At 36.8% G+C, this 19,838-nt stretch overlaps 1 protein-coding gene across 3 annotated transcripts; it reads left to right on the top strand.

Annotated features, from left to right (window-relative positions):
• The first annotated feature begins 6,467 nt into the window (after positions 1 to 6,467).
• On the top strand, positions 6,468 to 18,893 carry LOC135750270 (uncharacterized). Of its 3 annotated transcripts, none has more exons than XM_065269060.2 (10): positions 6,468 to 6,692; positions 8,938 to 9,043; positions 9,220 to 9,366; positions 9,591 to 9,763; positions 10,045 to 10,181; positions 10,312 to 10,405; positions 10,817 to 11,149; positions 13,558 to 13,732; positions 14,005 to 14,126; positions 16,058 to 18,893. In XM_065269060.2, exons 2-10 carry the CDS (start codon positions 8,959 to 8,961, stop codon positions 16,376 to 16,378), a joined length of 1,587 nt encoding a protein of 528 aa, XP_065125132.1. In that variant the 5' UTR covers positions 6,468 to 6,692; positions 8,938 to 8,958; the 3' UTR covers positions 16,379 to 18,893. The 3 variants fall into 3 exon arrangements, with proteins under 3 accessions (XP_065125132.1, XP_065125130.1, XP_065125133.1); XM_065269058.2 differs by lacking the exon at positions 6,468 to 6,692 and adding an exon at positions 6,714 to 8,147; XM_065269061.2 differs by lacking the exon at positions 6,468 to 6,692 and adding an exon at positions 6,716 to 8,147 and having other exon boundaries at positions 9,606 to 9,763.
• The last annotated feature ends 945 nt before the right edge of the window (positions 18,894 to 19,838 follow it).

Here is a 19,838-nt window from a genome sequence, read left to right as displayed (position 1 = left end):
AAAGAGGAAAGGGGGTAATAAGTGCCGTGGCCAAAACTCTAATTCTCACTTTGGACCTTTTCGAAAACAAGCTTTCCATTATTGTAGTGGAAATATCAAGCCGTAGATTTCGGCTTCTGGGAAACATCAGTCTGAGGTGAAGCTGTATAAGGGAAATCTGTGAGAATGTTCTCACTTTAGCCTTTAAAATTTTTTCAATGTTAGGAAACAAATAGGTCAAGCCAGTAAAACATGTGGTTTGAATTTTGCTTTCAACCGCATCAGTTATCTTAAGAGTGAGAATCTGCTTATTTCAGCTGCATGCCGTCTACAACCAAAAGTAATGCTTTAGTGTTAATTTCTGTCGACATTAAATAGCATTCACAAACAAAATCTTCCGTAAGTAGGACATTCCACAAAAACAAACATCTGGCAGGACCTAAGAGCAGAATTCAATTAGATGAATATGAGGTTGCAGTAGATAATTGAGGACCGTTGAGGAGGCTGAAGGTCAGGTTTATCCTTGAGATCAACTTCATAAGTCCTAATCATATTGCTTCTTTTTCAAACCTTATGTTTGTATAGTATACTGTCATTAAAGTTAAAACGAGTTTACGGGGGGCTGGGGGGGCATTGCACCCCCCCCCAAAATTCCCCCACTCCACAGATTTTCCTTTTTACCCCCAAAACTGTCCAGCCAACCTTAAAAACATGAAGTATCCCTTTACACAAATAGTGTCCCTTTTTGCTAAATGCTATTTATATTAGCACCCACCAAAGCTCAGAGGTCTCTTCAGCAGAATTCAACTCACAGGAAAAGTTCAACTATTCTCTAAAACGGTAACTTAAAGACAATGCATCTTTAAAATACATATCGGAAATAAAATTCACTATTACATAAAGGTAATAACACAACACATGTTAAAATGAAACTATTATATTTATAGTAAAACATCCCTAAAATACCCCTAATCCTTTCTTAGACTCATCTCATGATTTATTCAAATAATAATTTTGCCAATGTCAAGTCTCCAGCTGCTTTCAACATGTCTGTTTTAGATGTAGTCCTGTATATTAAAATTAAAATATGCAGTTTGGTTGTAGCATGATATAAATTATATGAGATGGTTATACAGTAAATATAGAGTTTTTAGCAGCTGCGCATGGTGTTCAGTTTTAAAATGAAATTTTTGTGGTTTTGTCATCATTGTCAGCTCGTTCAGGTTGCATTTCAAAACAAATCTACTTATTTTTTTATTCAGGAGGAGCTTTCACTTCGCCAGGTCATCACGTGGTGTTTTATAATGTTACGTTGTATTATAATATCTAAATACAAAGCAGTGTAATTTATCTTTGGACTCGCATCTCGCACTTACAGTATTTAGGGGTTGTGCTTTTGTCTAGTGCCATTTCTCTCGGCAAACAGGATACCATTTTGACAAATTTGACCCAGAATATAAATTATGTATTTCCTGTTTGAGGGAGACAAATAAAGTAAAACCTTCAGATTTGTTTTACATATATTTTATATTGAGTGTTATGGCTGCCCACCCAAAATTTCTGAATGTCCCCTTCAGTCCAGCAAAGCGTAGTACCTGGCCTGATGAAACATAAAAATGAAAACTGGCCCTGTTATTACTAGGGATGCATCGATACCGATACTGGTATCGGCCTCGATACCACATTTTCTAAAGTACTCGTACTCGTTAAAAGTCCCCCGATACCAGGGATCGATACCACAGTCTGAGAAATGTCTATGTTTGAGCGGCGTGTAAGGGGTTAGAGTTTACAACAAACTGGAAAACTAGTCCCTTGTTTTTTTGTTAAATTATATGACTAAAGCTGTTACCTGTAAATTTAAATCATGTTTTTTATTAAGCACTCGGTATCGGCAAGTACTGAAATGCAAGTACTCGTACTCTTACTCGTATTCCAAAAAAGTGGTATCGGTGCATCCCTAGTTATTACAGTACATAATTGACTCTACAATTACACCTAAACTGTTGAAGCAATTGTACCATGATGTTGTCCAGTAACAATATGAATATGAGATTTTTTCCTACTTCTTAAAATTGACTCAGGTCTAGGCAAATGCCTAATGATGATGCCAATACAAACACAAGACACATAAACACATTTCACAGTCATTAACTATAATTACAAGCCTCCCTTTTGCTTTAAATCTAATAAAAATAGATGGGGAGAAATAAAGTTTTTTTGCCAATCAAATGTTAATCTTTGGGTTTCCTTACAAATTTCACAAATGATTCAGAAGCAGCTGAAATATCTTGCATTTGCTTGCAGATGTATTTCATTTTCAAGGAGTTTTATACCCAGAAGCATCGTCTCAAGATAGCATCGTATGTTAGACTACTCTGAAAGTCTTCAAAGACACATTTAATTAAAAACACATCAATAATGCCCCAGAAGAGCTCAGTCACTGCTATATTAAAGCAGTATTCCTGTGTATCATAGTCACAATATCACCCTTGGCAATATTATTAAGCAATAATAAATAAACACAAACATCAGCAGAGAGCAAATAAACACCTTACTGAGACTGAAGCATTATTCATTCAATAAGGATCACACCAGAAGAACGGGTGTTTATTAAGAAATGCTGCAGGTGCCTGGACCTCTGTGTCCAATTGCAAAGAGTTAAGTAACAACACGTCACAACAGCCAAGCTCAGCTACCGGTTTATTGCAATAAAAGAAACTAACAATTAGTGTTGTAGTTCTTGAGACCGGTCTTGGTCTCAAGGCCGGTCTCAAGACCACTTTTTAAAGGTCTTGGTCTCGTTTTGGTCTCAGACAAAGAGACAGGGACGTGCACAGACATTTTGAGGGGCAGGGGCTCAAGTGAAATAAAGGGCACTTCTCATAATTATGTATATTTTTTTCTTTTTTTTTTTAAACAAAAGTATATATATTAACGCAATTCTGACTTCCTTTTTTAAAAAAATTATTAAAAACGTTAATTAATTTTATCTTCCTCAAACTCACACAATTGTTTAATTTTCAAAACATGTCTACAAAATAATCAGTTCACACAGACACCATGGTCTCCTTAGTAGTAGGTTTATAGAGCAGCAAAGGAAGCCATTACACAATGTGCATGTTTTGAAAACATTAAATTACAAATTAATTAAAAATTTGTAAATTTGCGCTACATGCCAATAAATGCTATATCATATGCTAGCGTTTAGCTGATTAGTTGTTAGTTGTTACTCAAAATGTATTTTTGTCTGATAAGGGCTCAAAATATAAGGTCTGTTTACTAATGTGAGCTTCTGGCATGAGCCTCAGAGCACAGCAATCAGAGCAGAGCTCAACATTGTTATTCATGACCCTTTCAAATAGGGCAAAATAGACCATTTCATTCAAATGACAAATTCTAGGGTTGTAAATGGACATGTAAAAACGTTTCTGGATAATTTTTGCACTTAATAAAGCAACATACCTTCTATGTAATTGTCAAAGAACAATTTAACATATTATGACAATGATGACAACACATCCTATGGCACCTTTAACCTCATCTTAGGTTTCATATTTATGAGGGTTACACATGTCAGAAACAACAAATATAGATCAGGCCTATTTTATTTGTATTTTATATTTTACTTTTTTTGTGATGTCAGTGAAAATTCAGACTGGGCAAGTAAAACACTGAACCATCAGATTTGTTCCCAATCTACTCCAGCACTCCACTATATAACACATTATACTTATTTAACAGCCATTACAAAAAACGCAAACAAAAAAGCTTACTACTGCAGTTAGCAATTATTTTATTGTTTGTGCTTTATTATTTTATGAGCAGTCTGTTTAAACTACACTACACTGTTACAAGTTTGCAACTCTTCAGGTTAATATGGGATTGCCATGGAAAACAATGTCCCTGAATTGTTATGTGTAACAACGTGTCCCATATTTTGTGCATAAAACTGTTAATATAAGAATGCTTTCTTCCCCACACACTTACCGGTAGCTGCCTGCATAATCATGCACATGATCGCGTCTCGTTCAGGCTGAGCTTTGGCGCTTGAAGCGCGAATTATGCAGCACGAGTGTAGACAGACCAATCATAATGCGTAGTAAGTTAGAGAGGCGGGACTAAGGAAAGTTAAAGCCAATCATATTAGCGATGTGAATTTTGGAGGCGGGACTCATCTGTTAACCGTTTGTGTGCCACAAATAGCGCTATTTTTCTATATAAGAGTTTAAATCTCATTTAAATTATTCCTGAATGAATTCATGTTAAATTAATACAAGCAACAAGTAAAAAACACAAGAAACAGACAGACATCAGTTGTTATATGAATAAAGATCTTTTATTTTTTATTTTTTTTTAAAGCACCCCAGAAAAAAGGGCACTTTCTCTCCAAGAATAAAAAGGGCAGGTGCTCAAGCCCACTTTGATGTCTATGTGCACGTGCCTGCAAAGAGGACTCAGAATTTTATTTCAAGACCGGACTGTTGGCACATTGCAAAAAATTATTTTCAAGAAAACAATTCTTAGTATTTTTGTCTTGTTTTCAGTAAACTTGTCTAAAAATTCTTAAATTAAGATGCTTTTTCTTGATGAACAAAATATGTCTAGTTTTTAGAGCATAAATATGAAATTGAAGTGATTTTGTGCATAAAACAAGCCAAAAATCTGCCAATGGGGTTGATTTGACAAAAATGCTGCATATTTTTTTACACTTTTCTTCAGCGTTTTTGTGGCCCTGCACACCAGCCCAGTTTGCAGTTTAATAAAATATCACATTTACTGCTATGGGTCTGGTATGCCATTATGTCATATACAAAAAAAACAGACCATAAGATAATGGCATTATTATTTATGGCCCATGCACTCCCCCGAAAATCTTTTCCTGAAGAGCGAGCAACGTTTCAAGGGCCAGAAACCATTCCCTGCATGTCATACGAGACCTTCACCACACCAGGGTAAATGATTTTAAAACTCCATTTTGTTTCTGTTCAGAAATACCAGAAACCTTTTCACCATTCAAGACCTGTATACTTAAGCAGATTGAATTCCTAGAAGAAGAGCTGTCGAGTTAAGCTCTCATGAAAATAACAAGAAATGTATTGTCATACCTGTGCTAAACAAACAGTGGCTGTTCACCCTCTTATCATTTCAAACCCACGTCTTCAGTACGACAAAATAGCAGAAGATGAAAGCATACACTGAAAGCAGATGATGACCACCGTCCTTAGAAAAAACTTCATACTAAACACATGCTCATCATTCACTTTTACGATATGTTAAAGATCAGGATTTTCTGCTATAGTGTAAATATCTCCCTTTGGGTTTCACAGAATAATGTTATACAGCTTTTTAAAGACGTGAGGGTGAAATAAACACTCTTAAAAATAAAGGCACTTAAGGGTTCTTTGCAAAACAACATTTCACTAAAAACCTTTCCTTTAATAAGGACACTTACAGAAACGGCCCTTTATGGAAGCAATGAACCTTTTAGGAAGCTTTAATACAGCTCTACGTATACATAACAACAACAAGACATCTGCGGAGACCTCTTGTACTTGAACATCCATTAAATTACTCAACACAAGGACACTCGGCTCTAAACCCGAGAATATCTGTGTATAGATTTATAAACAGCATGCATGGCCTTGTTAAATAAATGAGATTTTTAAGCAAATGTCCACACTGGATGTGCTAAATTTTGACACTTTAAATCATAACTTCATTTGAATAACCTCAATACAAACAAGAGAATTACATACAACTAAATGAAAAGCCCTGCATTTACCACTGTTTATACATGGGCTGGTTACCGGATTCAAGATTTCAAAACCACAAAAATGTTACATTGATATTTAGATTTAATATATGATTTGATTTGCTATAAATGAGTCCACAGTGCTTCTATCAACCTAAATCAACCCAGTGACTTAGTTTTGGTAAAACATTTTCTGCAAGCGTGTGAAAAAATAGGTAATTGAAATTTGTCTCCCTTTGTGATGTCAGAAGGGGATAATACCGCCTCTTAATCTGCACTATCCTAATATGGCACTGCTATTTACTGCAGAGATCAGCTCATTTGCATTTTAAAGGACACACCCTTAAAAATGGCACATTTTTGCTCACACCTACAAAGTGTCAATTTTAACATGTTATAATAAATTAACTATGGGGTATTTTGAGGTAAAACTTCATATACAGTATGTACTCCGGAGACATCAAATATTAGTTGACATCTTAAAAAATTCTTGTGAAATGTCCCCTTTAAAGACTTTATTTTTACCTGGCATACATATGCTTAAAAATATTATGTATTGTGTCCAATTGAAAAGTTGTTGCTTGTATCAGCAGACATTAGAAAATAACACATTTTAATGTTGCAATGGCAATACTGCAACTCAGTGAAACCGTAGTATTTTTGCTTAAGGTCATCCTACACAGCAAAATCTATAGTGTTAATTTGAGTTAAATTCCCAGTGTAAATTATTCAGAGTGCATGAGTGTTGATTTGTGTGTTATTTTAACACTTGCAGTGCTAAAAAAGCTCTATGGGGGGCGTTATTTCAAGGAGTCAGGAGCATACACTAATTTTGAGTTACTTTTTTCGCGCTCAAAGACGACGAGCGGGAAGTTGTCGTCACAACACCCAAGTTACCGTGGCAGTGAATTTAACGAACTGAAGAAAACCGTGTGGGATTTGGATATTCAAAGTTTCTTAGGTAAGAACCTCATTTATCAATTTATAAAGGTTGTAAGTCATTATTTAAACAAAGTTTTAAGGTTAAGTTGGGTGTGATGCAATCGATCGTTGCTTTTTTAAATTTGCGGACGGTTAAGGTGTGTGTGAGATTACATTTCTGTCAGGAATATTCAGTTTAAAAGGTAAGAAACCTCATTTTATAAAGAATGTTAGTCGTTATTTCAATGTTTTAACGTTAAGTGGGGTATGATGCAGTCCATAGTTGATTTTTATTTATTTTTTTAATTTGCGAACGGTTAAGTTAATTAAGGGGTGTGAGAGAGTACGTTTCTGTCAGGATTATTCTGTTTAAAAGGTAAGAAACATCAATTTATAAAGAATGATAGTCGTTATTACCATGTTTTAACGTTAAGTGGGGTGTGATGCAGTCCATAGTTGCTTTATTTTTTTTTTAATTTGCGGACGGTTAACGTTAAGGGGTGTGAGAGAGTACATTTCTGTCAGGAATAACGTTATTCGGTTTAAAAGGTAAGAAACATCAATTTATAAAGAATGTTAGTCTTTATTACAATGTTTTAATGTTAAGTGGGGTGTGATGCAGTCCATAGTTGCTTTTAATTTTTTTAATTTGCGGACGGTTAAGGGGTGTGAGAGAGAACATTTCTGTCAGGAATATTCTGTTTTAATGTTGAGAACATTAACCAATTTATAAGGAAGCTTAAACGTTAGTCTTTAACAGTCTAAGTTCAACAACTGTAAAACGGTGAAATGACGTTAGTGTTTTAACAACTTAATGGTGTTTTCTGTCTAGTAACGTTTAATGAACGCCATTTTATGTGGTGTCGTCGTCAGTTTTAAAATGCTTGATGCATGTCCGCGTGCAGTGACGCGGGGAAAATACGAATAACGGTACAAGTGGTATGAACCCAAAATAAACTAATTCTGCTGTGATTTACTTGCTTAATGCTGAAGTCGGCAAGATTTTTTTATCATATTAACTGAAACCGACATTATGCTCCGATATAATAACATCAATTAGACTGTTTAAGAAAAAACCCCGCGCTTCTACTTCCACCTAGACTAAAGCATATTATTAGGTTGGCAAAAATCCACTGCTCCCGGTTCAATCGGCGCAGGGCTGTGTAAATTTGCCTGTCAATCACAGTTCCTACACACGCCATAGATCCACCCTTCCCCCTCGCGCGCATTACAATATCACGTGCATCCGCCTGAAGTTCACCGGTGTGTTGGATTAAACGCAGCGTGATGGCAGAGAAAACATTCACTAACAAATTTCCGATTCCCCGGTGGTTAACAACCAGAGCTAGGAGAACAACCAAGGAAAAAAACACAAACATAGAAAGCGACCGTGCCCGGAATAAAACTAGGATCAATATCGGACCGGCATTTGAATCCGGATTTACGAGATTTTAAAGGGTTCAAGCTGGATGCAGAGCTTGCCACATCTCGACAGGTAATTGTGCTTTATTAACCATCGATTGTATTTTCGACGTACGCACCTGGCGGCCATTTTACCTCACAGCTCGTTCCCTCGTAGCATTGTGTTTAAATGATGCAGGTACTTTTAAATTGCCATAACTTCAATTTAACTCAATTTTTTACCGATTTCTAAACGGTTTGGTTTGTTAAAAACGTCAGAGATGTACCTATGACACTGCATACTTATGAATAATTTTCATGAAACGTGTTTAAGTATCCAGAATTATAGCCACGCTAATAACGTTTGTAAGAAACCAAATTGTTTGAAAATCGGTAGAAAACTGAGCAAGTTATGGTCATTTAAAAGTACAAGCACCATTAAACTCAATGCTACGAGTGGGCGAGCTGTCTGAGGTAAGATGGCTGCCAGGTGATGACGTTAGAGACTCCGCTGTAACAATACATATCTATGGGTAATACTGGTTCACACGCATTGATGATGACGAGCTCGATGGGGGGTTGCTCGGTGGTAGTGTGGGAGGGGCATGAAAATTGTAAACATTTGAAATCTTCTCAATCCTCCACAGTTGCCGACTGTAGGTTTAAATGGTTAAAAGTATGCTGAAACAGCAACATCATGATCCAGATTAAAAGCATGAAAAATGACAAGTGTCTACAAAACGACAAGTTTTCAACTTTTAATAATGCTTGCAAACCAGAATTTTTGTTCCTGCATATGATAAGCAATCTTCACTGTTTGTTTAAACATAAGCTAACATCTCCTTGCAGTTAAGATTGAACCACTTATTGCTTTTTTTCACTAGGTGCAGTTTTAGGATGTTACCATGTTGCTGAAGGTGAAATACCACAGTATCAAGAAGTACATCAAATTGCACTCAGGCTTCACCTATTTAGAATTCATCAGGGAAGGTAAATAGCCATCCTTTAAAGGGCAAACAAAATATGTAGCCAATTTAGCGACAAATCACCGCACAACATTGTCTGTGTATTTAAATACTTTTGGCTGTATTTAACAGTTTATTAAAATGTGTGATTTACAACTTGGTCCAGGTGACTTTATCTGGTTACATTACCTCTTTTTATAGTCAAAAACAAGTTTGGGCTTCCTGACACAGCTCAACTTAACATTTTTGATGAAACTGACACAGCAGTAGAGGAAGACATTCTTCTAGAGCTGTTGGAGGCCAATCCAGACATATGCCTGACAGTACGTGACAGCATTTCAGATGAAGGTAGGTGTCATTAAGAAAACTTATGTTAATGGCCAGGGCTCTTTGATGCAGCTTACATTGACCTTTCTTTATGGAACGAACATGGCAGTGGGCAAGGTTGGGTCAAGTTTGTTACTGATTACTAAAAATATTTTTTTTAAATACTTCAGGGTTACTTAAAATGTTTATACTAAAATGGATAAAGCCACAAAAGGTTAAGTCAATCAAATTATCTCTTTTTAAAGAGTTTTCTCCTTTAGATCATTCTACACCATCTTCCCTCACGGATACCATGTCACTTTCTTCAAGTGACTGTGACCCCACAGAACTGGGTATTTCCACAGGCAGAAATAGATCCAGCAAAGAAGACACTAACAGTTCTGCAACAAAGGGTTCGATGTCAGAGGCAGCAAAGGAGGTAATTGAGACCTGAAAATGACTTTGATTTACTATCACTAAATTGAGATTATCACCAATCAAAGCATTTGGTTCCAAACTTGCTTTTTTATAAAATAAATTTTTTTTATTAATTTGCCCCTTCCTAGAATTTTACCTTTCACCACACTGCTGTTTTTCGACATTCATCTGAACTTTCACCCTCTTTACAGACACGTTGTGGTATATTTTTTTCTAATGATTTTATCTAATAGAAAGAATTGAACAATAAAATATATTTTTCTTTTCCTGTTATGTGAATAGATGGTCGAAAAGGCCTTGCTTAAGAAGCCTGGAGGAGAGGATATTCTTGAAGAGTACAAGTCAGAAAATTCACTAATGCACCGCACTCGGAGACAGCTTGTCAACATATTGGCGAGTGATATTACTGAGAGACATGGGTATGATTTAAAAAAGGTTTTTATTACAAAGGAATGTTAAAAAAGGCTGTAATCTTGTTAATGATATAACTAATGTTTCTTGTACTATATAAAGAAAAAATATTAAAGATTGACTTTCTTTACTCTATAGTAGGATTCCTTCCCGTCAGCAGAAGGAGAAGTATGCCCTGGGAATTATTACTCTCTTTCCCTCACTGAAGGATCCTTTTTCTCCAAAGGGCTATGTAAGTTTTACAATCTTATTGAGAAAACACAGCACCAGATTTACAGAAAAGGGCTTTGGCAATGTAGTGTTTGAGTTTGAGTTTATTTATTTAAGAAATGGGACAATGCACATTCATAGCCACGCAACACATAGAGCATGAAAATATGCCAAATTTAGCCATATAGGCTAATTTTCATTTGTACGTTTTTGTAAGTTTGTAATTTGTAAAATTTGTAAGTTTCATTTGTGTTCATTATAAAATAACTACAGTTGCTTATAAAGTAAAAAAAAGTCATCAACAATAATATCGATGATAGTGCCCTACATTAATAGATTTTTTTAAAATTAAAGTAATTGTTCTTTTGTTTCACAATGCTGCATCTGCACTTTCTGTAAGATAATTTTGTGTTTATTCATTTAAATGGAACAGGAGCATTTTTATGATGGGGAAAAGGGCACTGGATATTTAGCGTGGCGCCTTAAAACCATTTCCAGGGCTTCAGGAAAACGGCCAGTCAAGGAAGCCTCAGTGCATCAAGCACAAGGACCAAAGCGCCGAAGATCAGCAACCACACTGCCTCAGCAGCTTGATGGAGATGCCTGCAGGGAGGCCATTTCATTTCTTGTTCACTCTCCTGATGAAGCGAGTGTATTTCAGAAGATGAAGATGACGTTTCAGCACCGTCAGGACCTAGTGCATGACCCACAAAGAAGCACAGATGTCTTCAAAACATTTCCACGCTTTTTAGATGTCAAAGGACTGGTGAGTTGTATATTTGTTTTATTATCCAATGTTTTGCCGGATGTTAGCCATGAAAACACCATAATCATTTACACTCCTGTCTTATTGGCTGTATTCTTTTTCCCAAGATCTTTATTCTGATTTACACAGGTTTAATATACCACACATTGATAAAAATCATTAAGCGGGCCATTAACAATGCACTGAGCCCTGCCATCATATATAACTTCGGTCCTTGAGGGCTGGTGTCCTGCAGAGTTTAGCTCAAACTTGCCTCACCACACCTGCCTAAAAGTTTCTAGTAAGACTAGGGCTGGGTATTGTTAGGAATTTCACAACTCCGTTCGATTTTGATTCTTGATTATTCGATATTGATTTGCTTGCTTTGGTATCGATTCAATAATAAGTAAATACACAAGCAATTAAGTACCCAAGTATATTTTTAAATAATGTGTGTAGTATTACTAATGTTTGATCACGTTGATGGTGCAGGCTTGAAAGAAGTGCTGCTGTTTGCCATCTTTGATCTTTCTGTTTTGATAAAGCACATCTTGTACAACGCGGAACGGCTCTCCTGATTTTGCCAAGTGGTTGATGTCCTCAGGGCAACATTAAGTTGACCCTGGGACAACATTTCAATCAACCAATCGAATTTCAGAAATAAGTTTACAGTTTGTTTTAAGTTTAAGCTTACGACAAGGATTAGCTGTTTCTAGACCATTGTTTTTCACTTATCATGTCCCTCTGATTTTAGGGTTTGGTTATGGTTGGGGTTTGGGGTAGGTTTAGGTTTTATTTAGAAAAATTTTGTCCTTGGGTCAACACAATATGTTGCCCTGAGGACATCAACCCCTTGGCAAAATCAGTTCGAGCACGCGGAACGCTCTCACTACAGTGTTGCCCACAGCGCCGCCACTGGCCGGGGGGGCTGAATCGATTCATAGGATTTGATTAATCGATATTGAATTGAGACAAATAATTGCAATGCATTGATGAATCAATATTTTTACCCAGCCCTAAGTAAGACCTTAAAGGACAAGTTCAGTATTTTACACTTAAAGCCCTGTTTTCAGATTGTTTATGATGAAATAGAACGGTTTTGACTGAAATTTCGACATATGCGGCTGCCCCGAGAATTTTTGGGTGTTTGTGTTTCACCTCCCACCTCTACAATGGGTTTAATGGTGCACAGGAACAATCCTTCCTAAAATGCATTAAACTTTCGTTTACAAAGACGTGAAACTCACCGAGTGGTCAGGGGTGTTCACTGATATGCTCACACAAAAATCGCATTCCAACAGGTTTTATTGTAGTTTTTGCCAACTCCATTGATTTGTATTAGTTGTGCTGTGGGGTACGGTATTTCTCCCAGCCGGGAACTTTTTGTTTTTATTTCCTGCAATTGGCAATAGAGGATTAGCGCCACCAACTGGGCTGGAGTGTCTATTATCTCTTTCCCCGCCATTGACGAGATATCTCGTCAATTAAGAGAAAACGCTTCCCCGCCAATGACGAGATTTTCCGTCTTTCCGCAATACCGCTATTATTCACCAGGTTGGGCCCTTCCGCAACTTTTTAAAACCGGAAGTATTGCCCTATGGCAAGCGGCTGCATGTCCGTGTCTGTTTTAAAGATCGCTCTGGATGGGATCTCTATGAAAAGTCCGTCACAAAAATTGAATTATCTCAGCTTTTTGCTCAAAATATGGTGTTTTTGCAAAAACCTACCCATATTCAAAAGCTGATTGCAAAAGAACCACTAAAGGTAGGATGAAACGTTTTTTTTTTGTTTGAAAGCAGAGGGTCTGTTCTTTCATTTGGTATATTGTATGTTTATTTATTTAAAGAAGAATATTTTCTGGAAGGCATTAAACTTTGGTGAAAATCATGAAAACCGCTGGCGCTGGCTGGCAACTTTTTTTAAAAACGCTGGCGGTGAAAGAGTTATTCAAGCTCTAAGCGGAAGAATGTACGGGTGTGAGGCGTTTGGAAAAATAGGTCCACAAGTTAACAACGCATGCTAAAACGCCTGTTGGAAAGCATATTTTGCAGCGATTTTTGTGTGAGCATATCAGTGAACACCCCTGACCACTCGGTGAGTTTCACGTCTTCGTAAACGAAAGTTTAATGCATTTTAGGAAGGATTGTTCCAGTGCACCATTAAACCCATTGTAGAGGTGGGAGGTGAAACACAAACACCCGAAATTTCTTGGGGCCTCCGCATATGTCGAAATTTCAGTCAAAACCGTTCTATTTCATCATAAACAATCTGAAAACAGGGCTTTAAGTGTAAAATACCGAACTTGTTCTTTAATTGGCTGCTTTAGGTGTGTTTAATTATGGTTGGAGCTAAACTTTGCAGGACACCGGCCCTCCAGGACCGAAGTTACATATCCCATATATATGTGTATATGTATGTATAATCAACAGGTGAATCAAGACTTCCTGCTGCTATTTGGTGCTGAAACAGCCTCCAAGATGCTTGAGAAGTGGGACACGTCATTCAAGCCCAAGGTCATCAAAGAGGCCAAAAAACTGACTCAGACAACTGAGCTGTGCCGACTTCTAAAAGCTGCTGAGAAACTTGCAGAGAACGATGAAACAGGTAAGCTACACAGCATGCATGGTTCAGTGTTGTGAAAGGAATATGATTTAGAAAGTGCAAGAATGTTTTTTATGCTTTTAGTGGGGCTTAAACATAACACAATAGAATGCACAATATCGGATCTCACTTTAAAGCTGCAGCCATGGTGTTATGATTTTGGTGTGGCAGACCACCACGGCAGAATTAATTTAGCGGAAACGCTGGTTCATAATACAAATTAGTTAGCTAGTTTTATCTTTTCCTTATTAATGCCGTGTTTTTCCTCCTGATAGACTGGGACAGTGACATCGCTTCTATGCTGCTGCTTCTCCATCTCTTGCCACCCACAGCTGGACGGAAGAGGACCAAAATAAGTCCAAGTGATGCAGTGGACAAAATGGTGCATTTTCATAAGGTACACTATTATGCCTCAATTGTACATTCCAGGCAAGTTTTTAGTTATATGCACTTGATAGATTTTCCTTTCTATATGTTGCTTTTAAAGGACAAGTTCAGTATTTTACACTTAAAGCCCTGTTTTCAGATCGTTTATGATGAAATTGTTCAATTTCAACTGAAATTTCGACATATGCGGCTGCCCTGAGGATTTTTGGGTGTTTGCTGTTTCACCTCCCACCTCTATAATGGCTGTATAGGTGCACTGAAACAATCCTTCCTAAAATGCATTAAACTTTCGTTTACAAAGACGTGAAGCTCACCAAGTGGTCAGGGGTGTTCACTGATATGCTCACACAAAAATCGCTTCAAAAGATGCTTTCCAACAGGTGTTTTAGCATTCGTTGTTAAGTTGTGGACCTATTTTTCCAAACGCCTCACACCCGTACATTCTTCCGCTGAGAGCTTGAATAATAGAGCCCAGCCCAGTTGGTGGCGATAATCCACCTTTGCCAATTGCAAGAATACAAAGAAGGTTCCCGGGGCAGAGTAATACCGTACCTCACAGCACATCCAATACAAGTCAATGGAGTTGGTAAAAACTACGATTAAACCTGTTGAAAAGCATCTTTTGCAGCGATTTTTGTGTGAGCATATCAGTGAACACCCCTGACCACTCGGTGAGTTTCATGTCTTTGTAAATGGAAGTTTAATGCATTTTAGGAAGGATTGTCTCAGTGCACCTATAAACTCATTATAGAGGTGGGAGGTGAAACGGCAAACACACGAAAATTCTCGGGGCAGCCGCATATGTCGAAACTTCAGATTCTGAAAACAGGACTTTAAGTGTTAAATACCAAACTTGTCCTTTAAGTGCATCGCTAAAAGCGGTTTCCTCCAGTGGTAACGCACCATTATGAATGGCCGTGACCATTTTACTTTCACTTTTAAATTAGCGCCAATTAGGGGGCAACAATTGCTTGAGTGTTGGGTTAATTATTATTCTTAAAGGGGACATATTATGAAAATCTGACTTTTTCCATGTTTAAGTGCTATAATTGTGTCCCCAGTGCTTCTATCAACCTAGAAAATGTTAAAAAGATCAACCCAATAACTTAGTTTTGATAAACCATTTTCTGCAAGCATGTGAAAAAATAGGTCATTGTAATTTGGCCCTTATTGTGATGTCAGAATAAGGTAATACCGCCCACTTTATCTGCACTATCCAACCACAGCACAACCATTTAGTATGGAGAGAAAGAGAGAGATAAAATATTTCACAGCACAATTGAGCTTCAATTGCAACAAACCACCATCATTGTGATCAGTGGTTGCACTTCATCCGCTCATTTGCATTTTAAATGACACACCCAAAACGGCACACTTTTGCTCAGACCTATTTTAGACTTAGTTTACATCTTAAAAAAAATCTCATAATATGTCCCCTTTAAGTATAAAGACATACTCGCCTAAATATGCACTTTAATGTTTGCTTTGAAACCAAATCTTACACCATTGTCTTGTCAGACCGTGAGGTAAAATCTGACTCCTGCTGTTGATATGTGCTGCGACTCTCATTCAGCTTACACTGCATGGAGCAGACATGTACAGTTTTTAATTGTAGTGTAATTTCTAACTGAACTAAATTGTTTTTATTACTATACAACATCAAAACGACGGTCGGGGCTGTGGTGGTCAAGTGCACGTAACCGGTGTTGCAGCTGAACACTGGTAACACCGACTATCGCAGCAAGTCTAGTTCCTTCCAAATTAAATGATATTACTGACCAGTATGTCCCAATTATTTGGGAGGAATGTTTTTTCCAGCGACGCAAATGATCTTGAATCACAGGGACAGTTTACAAAGTCTATTACATTAACATGGACCAGCAAGTACCAGATTCTCTTGAAGATGTACACATTTATAATAATTTTTTCTTGTTCTTTTAGTCATGCTGCAGCATCAATGAATATGTGCAGGAAAGAGAGGGTAAACAACCGTACATCCTTGCAGTTGGCCGAACTCGGAAGACGATTGATACCTTCTACATCGCCGTTGACAAACAGCTCATCCTCTGCCAAGCCACCAGCTCATTGGGTGCTTTTGATGAACTGTTTAAATCCCACTACGTTTTTAACTTGTCTTATGACGAGTCCTTGGTCCATTTCTACACTTTTCTGCAAACAACTGTCTTCAACATTGATGTTACCACAACAGATGAGTCTCCAAGAGTTCGTGAGTTGCGGGCCAAACTTTTAAATGACACATGAATATGTTCAAATGTTTCATTTGTCATGCATTGCATGCTACCAGCCAGGGCCTAATAACTCATTTGCGAATCGGCCACAGTTTCTATCCAGGCACCAAGTTTAAGTTAGTTTGTGCACAAGATGATTGTAGGCGTCAGTTTTCAACATTTTCAGGTTTAAAAAACCATTTAGTTAGTGTTCATAAGTGTTATTGTCAAAGTGGTGATGCAGAAACCTCAGAGTCATTTCAGGCTGATTTTCACAGTTTACAAAATAGTACAGAAGTTGCAGGAACAAGTGTTATGCAGAGCCTTGATGCTGGGTTTTTTGACAACAATGGATCTGGTCAAAGTTTCACAGAAAACACAAAAGATATCTGTGCTACAATTATTGCCAAACTCCATGGTGGTGGTATGGCAAATAGTATAGTTTCATCAATTGTTAGTGATTTGGAAGAACTTGCTGGTGGACTGCACTCCCAAGTTAAGCACGAAATACTGTCCGCTGTGCCAACAGATAACCCTGTAAGATCTACACTGGAAAAGAGTTTTGAGAATTTTGAAAACCCATTTGTAAGTTTTAATACTGAAACTAAAAGAATGAAGTATTTCAACAAAAAATGGGGAATTGTGGAGCCAGTGGAAAAAAATTTAGGAGTTCGATTTGATACAAGGCGAAATAAAAATACAGGTACTTATGATCAGGTACCAGTGAAAGACACTTTTGTTTACATTCCAATTTTGGAAACCATTAAATTTATCTGCCGCAATTCTTATATTTGTGAACTACTTTCAAAACCATGCGTATCAAAAGACAGATATGAAGACTTTTGTGATGGAAGTTATTTTAAGTCACATCCATTGTTCTCAAAAACTCAGACTTCTTTGCAAATTCAACTTTACTATGATGACTTTGAGACTGCTAACCCACTGGGTTCAAAACGTGGTGTTCACAAAGTTGGTGCTCTCTATTTTGTCCTCCGAAATCTGCCTCCGAAGTTAAACTCCATATTGATGAACATTCATTTGGTTGCATTGTTTCACACGGAAGATGTGAAAAAATATGGCTTTGATCCTATTTTACAGCCTTTGATTGATGACATCAAAATATTGGAGAGTCATGGCATTGATTTGCCTTTCTCATCTGAAAAGGTCTATGGCACTATTTGTCAGATAACTGGGGACAACTTGGGGATGCATGGAATAATGGGTTTTACAGAGTCTTTCAGTGGACGTCACTTCTGTCGTTTGTGTTTGATTGAAAAAGATGATTCTCAAAATGTTTACAAAGAGGATGACCCAAAGATAATCTTGCGTGGAAAAGAGCTTTTTGAAATGCACTGTAGTGAGTTGCAATCAGATCCACAAAAGATGTGTGTGTTTGGTCTAAAGAAGAATTCAACTCTTAACAGCCTAAAGTACTTCCATGTTTGCCACAACTTTTCTTTGGACATTATGCATGACATACTTGAAGGGGTGGCTCAGTATGAGATAAAGTTACTGTTTGAATATCTCTCTGAAAATGTTTTGTCAAAACCTGGTCTTCTGTCACGAATCTATGCTTTTGACTATGGCTACTTGGAGCGCAAAAATCGTCCGACAAGGGTCAACTTGGACAGTATAGGCAATAATATAGGACTCAACTCTATTCAGACTCTTTGTCTGGTAAGAAACATTCCTTTGATTTTTGGTGACATTGTGCCAGAAGGAAACCAGAACTGGACTTTGCTGTTGCTCTTATTGCAAATAATTAACATCATATTTTCTCCATCTATTACACTAGGCATGACTGTGCATTTGAAGCATTTAATAATGGAACATCATGACTTGTTCAAACACTTGTATCCAAGTAGAAACCTGATTCCTAAACATCATTTTATGCTACATTACCCGTCTTGTATTCGAAAAATTGGACCGTTAATACATATGTGGAGTATGAGATTTGAGGCAAAACACAGGGTTTTCAAAAGCACACTTAAAAACTTCAAGAACATCACAGTATCACTTGCCAAAAAACATCAAATATCCATAGCATCCAATTGGGAAACATCTCGTTTAAACCATGTTGAGTACGGACCTTTGAAAACATTTAATGTGGACAATGATGAAAATGGTGAAATGTTTGCCCAAGCCCTGCCCGCTGTAGCAAAAGACATTTTCTCTACTAACTGGGTAAAGATCAGTGGGGTAGAGTACAGACCCGGGTTAGTAATTTGCAGTGGTACAGAACAGGAAATGCCTGTGTTTTGCAGAATAAAAAAAATGCTTTTAGTCAATAGTGTGATCTACTTCATAGTGAACAAGCTTATGGTTGACCATTTCAGTGAGCACTTTCATGCCTACAATGTGTTTGAATGTGATGAAAAAGATGTGATAAAAGCAGACTGTCTTCAAATTTACAAGCCTTTTGACTTACAAAGTGCTTATGGTGGAGATGAAAGTCTTTATATTGTACCATTATTTTCTCTGTAAATGTGCATAGAGTTCAAGTTGTGTGGTGCTTGGATATTTGCTTTTATTAAAAACGATGAATTCTTTGCAAGTTTCTTTTTTCTTGTAGTGAAAAAGCATTTTCAGAACATTGAATGTAACACAATTGTCATGAATACACTTTAAAGTGTTAAAAACACAATGATATAAATTAACACTTTAAGAGTAAGGGGTAACACTATATCGAGTTAAAAATACACTTTAAAGTGTCATAAAATAACACCGTGAATATTAGGAATTAACACCCCCAGTGAAAAGGAATAACTCATGTTTAGTGTAAAAAGAACTCTTAAATGTGTTAAGAAACTACACTCTGAGTGTTAAATTTTTAACACTATTATGGTGTTAAAATATTAACACTATCCAAAGTGTTATTTTTACTCTGAACTGGTGTCGATTATATAAACTCTGGAAAAGTGTTAAATTTAACACTATGGGAGTTGAATTAACACTGACGTTTTTGCTGTGTACCATCAACATCTCATACAGATCATGCTTACCACATTTTATGGGAAACATTTAGGTTACTAAGATAGTCAATTAACAACAAGCCGTGCACATATATAACTTAAGTATGTCTGGATACATCAGTTCATTTTAAATATACAAACAAAAATAGTAAATGACAGTGATTTTACCACTAAAACCACTCTTATTACTTTAATAAGACAGCATTATATAAAATAACAAATTATACCTGTAGGATGTTATGGTCACTGGAAGATTTTGAAAGATTTATAAAAAAATTCTAATAACCAACTCAAAATATTCTTTTTATTTTATTCCTAGAATTGTTTATTCAAAACAACTTATATCTAAATCTACCAAAAGTGCAAACATCAGGGATGAGAGAGAAAGAGAGAATCTCAGCTAGGAATCTAGGTCAGAGCTCATTAACAATTTCAAGGATTTAGTGCTTCAGACGAAGTTTTCAAAGGAAAACAAAAGCGTGGCAGACTGGAAAACAGCCAGTTGGTTTGGATGGAAAGTTT

The sequence above is a fragment of the Paramisgurnus dabryanus genome, chromosome 21 (assembly GCF_030506205.2).
Source record: "Paramisgurnus dabryanus chromosome 21, PD_genome_1.1, whole genome shotgun sequence".
Taxonomy (NCBI): domain Eukaryota; kingdom Metazoa; phylum Chordata; class Actinopteri; order Cypriniformes; family Cobitidae; genus Paramisgurnus; species Paramisgurnus dabryanus.
This window is presented reverse-complemented; position numbering and strand designations above follow the sequence as displayed.

Coding starts and splice junctions, on each gene's coding strand:
- LOC135750270 (XM_065269060.2), top strand. CDS start 8,959: ATGTTGCTGAAGGTGAAATACCACAGTATCAAGAAGTACATCAAATTG. Junction 9,367..9,590: donor TGACAGCATTTCAGATGAAG/GTAGGTGTCATT, acceptor CTCTTTTTAAAG/AGTTTTCTCCTTTAGATCAT. Junction 13,733..14,004: donor TGCAGAGAACGATGAAACAG/GTAAGCTACACA, acceptor TCCTCCTGATAG/ACTGGGACAGTGACATCGCT.